This window comes from Myotis davidii, unplaced genomic scaffold (genome assembly GCF_000327345.1).
Source record: "Myotis davidii unplaced genomic scaffold, ASM32734v1 scaffold1439, whole genome shotgun sequence".
NCBI classification, from domain to species: Eukaryota; Metazoa; Chordata; class Mammalia; order Chiroptera; family Vespertilionidae; genus Myotis; species Myotis davidii.
This window is the reverse complement of record NW_006292342.1, coordinates 396,916-399,953: the sequence shown is the minus strand read 5'-3', so window position 1 is coordinate 399,953 and position 3,038 is coordinate 396,916. Positions and strand designations below refer to the sequence as shown.

Genomic DNA, 3,038 nt, shown 5'->3' with positions numbered 1-3,038 from the left:
GCACACCGCCTCACCCAGGTGGCGCTCATCCGTGGGCCCGCGGGGCGGGGCGAGATCGGGGAGGGGGCTGGGCCGGGGCATGATGGAGGCCGAGCCGGCGCCAGACCTCTCCGTGATGGTGCTGAGAGAACTACTGGCGCCATCATGTCTGGAACCCGAGCCGCTCCCCGGACCCCCTGCCCAACAGGCGCCGAGGACCCCAAGATGCCTCAGACCCAGTAGCAGGTGCGTGAAGGAGCCGCCCTCTCTCCCAAATGGGCCCAGTGACCAAGGGGTCATGACCCTGGTTCGGTTCCCGGGGTTATTCAGGAGCCACCGTGTTAGTTACTGGTACTTACAAAGCCGAGGCTCTGATCCCCAGGGATACGTGGGGTCCCGTGTCGCCAGGGGCCATGCAGTTGCCCTCGCTGAGGCCTGTGTGGGGCTGCCCAGGAAAGGGGGTGACCACACTGCCCTTGTCCCCAGTTCCTTCTGGCCTGCACGTCAGGACTCCGCCACCAGCCTGCATCTCCTCCCAGAGACAGAAGCGGGGCTGGCGGAGCCCCCTGCCCAGGACACCCCGGCCCAGGGCCCCTGCTGGGAGCCGAAGGCTCTGGGGGTTTTGGATCCTCCGCCCCTGGCCGGGGATCCCAGGGCCATGCTGACCCCAACTGGTCAGCGAGGAGGCAGCCTGGGGCCTCCCGAGATTTCCGCAGCCCCTCCAGCCCCACCTCGGAGGAGGCCCCGGAAGCAGCCAAACCCGCGCCAGGGCGCCGAGAAAGTGGACCCCCGGTTCGCGGGAGTGACCCTGAGGTTTCAGATAAAGCCGGACTCCAGCCTTCAGATCATCCGCAGCTACAGGTGGGAACGGGCGGGGAGTGAGGGCGCCCTTTATGCAGCTAATGGCAAAGATAGGGACGGGGCCCGTGGGGAGGCGCTCCAGGCATGGGCTCGCCAAAGGCCGAGCAGGACTGTGCCAGGCCCGTCCTGCCGCCATGGCCGGTCATAGCCCAGCCTGCACCTGGGCTCCTCTCTACGAGACCGGCCTGGCCATGCTGAAGGCGGCGGCTGCAGTTACGAGGCGACATGCAGCACTTGATGTATGTGGGTTCATGGAGCCTTGTGAAGCCCATTTTACAGGTTCGGAAACTGAAGCACAGAGGGGAACGTCACTTTTCCAGGGTCGCACAGCAAGGGCAGAGAGAAATGGGGTTTCAACCTGACAGGGTGGTCCCAAGCGAACTATCTCTTCAAATTATTATTATTATTATTATTATTCATAATGAGGGACAAAGCCAGGCCTTTCAGACATCAGGTGCCGCCTAAGGGATGCCTGATAGCTTCGTAGTAAATCTTTATTTTGGGAGGCTTTCTGGGACAGGATTCAGATCCCCCAATACTGACGCCTTGTCTGTCCCCCAGCCTGGCCAGCAGCAGCCGCTCTCAGGCTCCCCCTACAGGCCCCGAGGCCAACCCAGGAGGCAGCGAGGCCCAGGGTGAGTCCTGGAGACATGAGAGCTATAAATAAGGGGGGGGAGGGGGGCGCCTTCTATCTTCCCTGTCTTACCCCCCACCCTGCTTCCCCATTTAGACCCATCCAGGATGAGTCTCAGTGCCCCCCTTCACTCTGCTGAGTCACCCCCACCCCCGGCTTCCTCCTCTGCCAAGCTGTGCCATCTGTCTCCCTTCCTGACTTTCCCTTTGTCTTAGATATGGCAACACCCAGGGACAGGGACGGGCCCAGAGCCCAGCGGGGCCTTCATGGGGATCCTCCCAGATCCCCCACCCCACACGGGCCTCCTGAGCCTGGACGCTCGGCCTCTGACCCCTGTCCTTTGGCCTCTGCCTTCCCAGGGCCCAGGCGCTGTGCTTCTTGCAGGACCCAGAGAACCCCACTCTGGAGAGATGCCGAAGATGGGACGCCTCTCTGCAATGCCTGTGGCATCAGGTCTGCAGACTGGAGGAGGGAGTTGGGGTAGGGTCCCCCGTCAGCCTGTGCTTGGCTGGCATGGGGTATTGGGAAGGGGAAGGGGTTTCCCTGTGGTGGTTTCTGTGTCCCTGGTGCATCCTGAATGTTGGATTTCTGTGCCCCCATCCCAGGTACAAGAAGTATGGCACCCGGTGCGCCAGCTGCTGGCTGGTGCCCAGGAAGAATGTGCAGCCCAAGAAGTTATGTGACAGATGCGGGATGTTCCTGGGCCCCAACCAAGGCCCACCCCAGGAAGGGTAAGCCCTTCCTCGCCCGGCCGAACCTGTGCTGCCTCCGTTTCTCTAGGGGGAGAGTGGGAAGACGCCCTCCTAAGAGGAATGAGGGGAAAGCTTGGGTCTTGAGGGCTCCAGCCTGCCTTGCCTCTGCCCTCTCCCCATCAGGGACCCCAGGCAGAAGATCCAGGCAGAAGAGACAGGCCCTAGAGCCCCTGTCTCAGAGGTTCACTGGCCTCTTCCGTGGCCCCTGCTTGGCTGAGCTCCCCCGCAGGAAGTGTTCGCAGTAGGAACTCGTGCTGTTTGTGAATAGAATGGACAATAAAGAGCAGAACTCCTCAGAGAAGCAGTGCTGTGACTTCGGGGATCCCATCCCGTGTGCCCTCACCTGCCACTCTCCCAGTCCCAGAATGTGGGTTTGTGAGGACACACACACAATCATATATGTAAAGGCACCAGCCCCCCCATAGAGGATTAGCCACATGCATCACAACGTCCACACAGGGAAATAGCACCACACACAGAGACAACACAGACAAAAGATAGACACACACAAGACACATGCGTCAACACACACACATACAACACACATATAGAGACAGACTACACACGAGATTGAAAGATACATGGGTTGACAGACACATGTCCAGATACACGATAGACACGCATGTCCATAGACACACAACAGATACACATATACAGTCCAGACACACATGTCAACAGACACACAAACACACAGATGACACACTGGTACACAGTGATACAGACACAGTGGGCCCTTTGCCTGTCAGCTCCACCCCTGCCTGCAGACTGTCACCTGTGGCATCCTTACAGGCACCAGTCCCTGCTGTGTCCCC

At 60.2% G+C, this 3,038-nt stretch overlaps 1 protein-coding gene across 2 annotated transcripts; it reads left to right on the top strand.

The window, feature by feature from the left end:
* Nucleotides 1-9: 9 nt before the first annotated feature.
* On the top strand, nt 10-2,524 carry ZGLP1 (zinc finger, GATA-like protein 1). Of its 2 annotated transcripts, XM_006765751.2 has the most exons (6): nt 10-225; nt 466-840; nt 1,402-1,475; nt 1,834-1,927; nt 2,080-2,205; nt 2,350-2,524. In XM_006765751.2, the coding sequence occupies exons 1-6, from the start codon at nt 80-82 to the stop codon at nt 2,441-2,443; spliced, it is 909 nt and encodes a 302-aa protein (XP_006765814.1). In that variant the 5' UTR covers nt 10-79; the 3' UTR covers nt 2,444-2,524. The 2 variants fall into 2 exon arrangements, with proteins under 2 accessions (XP_006765814.1, XP_015420850.1); XM_015565364.1 differs by having other exon boundaries at nt 10-840.
* Nucleotides 2,525-3,038: the final 514 nt, after the last annotated feature.

Bases quoted from the DNA above. Each gene is read 5' to 3' on its own strand.
- ZGLP1 (XM_015565364.1), top strand. From the start codon at position 80: ATGATGGAGGCCGAGCCGGCGCCAGACCTCTCCGTGATGGTGCTGAGA. The intron at 1,928-2,079 runs GTCTGCAGACTG...CCCCCATCCCAG, and splicing joins TGCAATGCCTGTGGCATCAG to GTACAAGAAGTATGGCACCC. The intron at 2,206-2,349 runs GTAAGCCCTTCC...TCTCCCCATCAG, and splicing joins CAAGGCCCACCCCAGGAAGG to GGACCCCAGGCAGAAGATCC.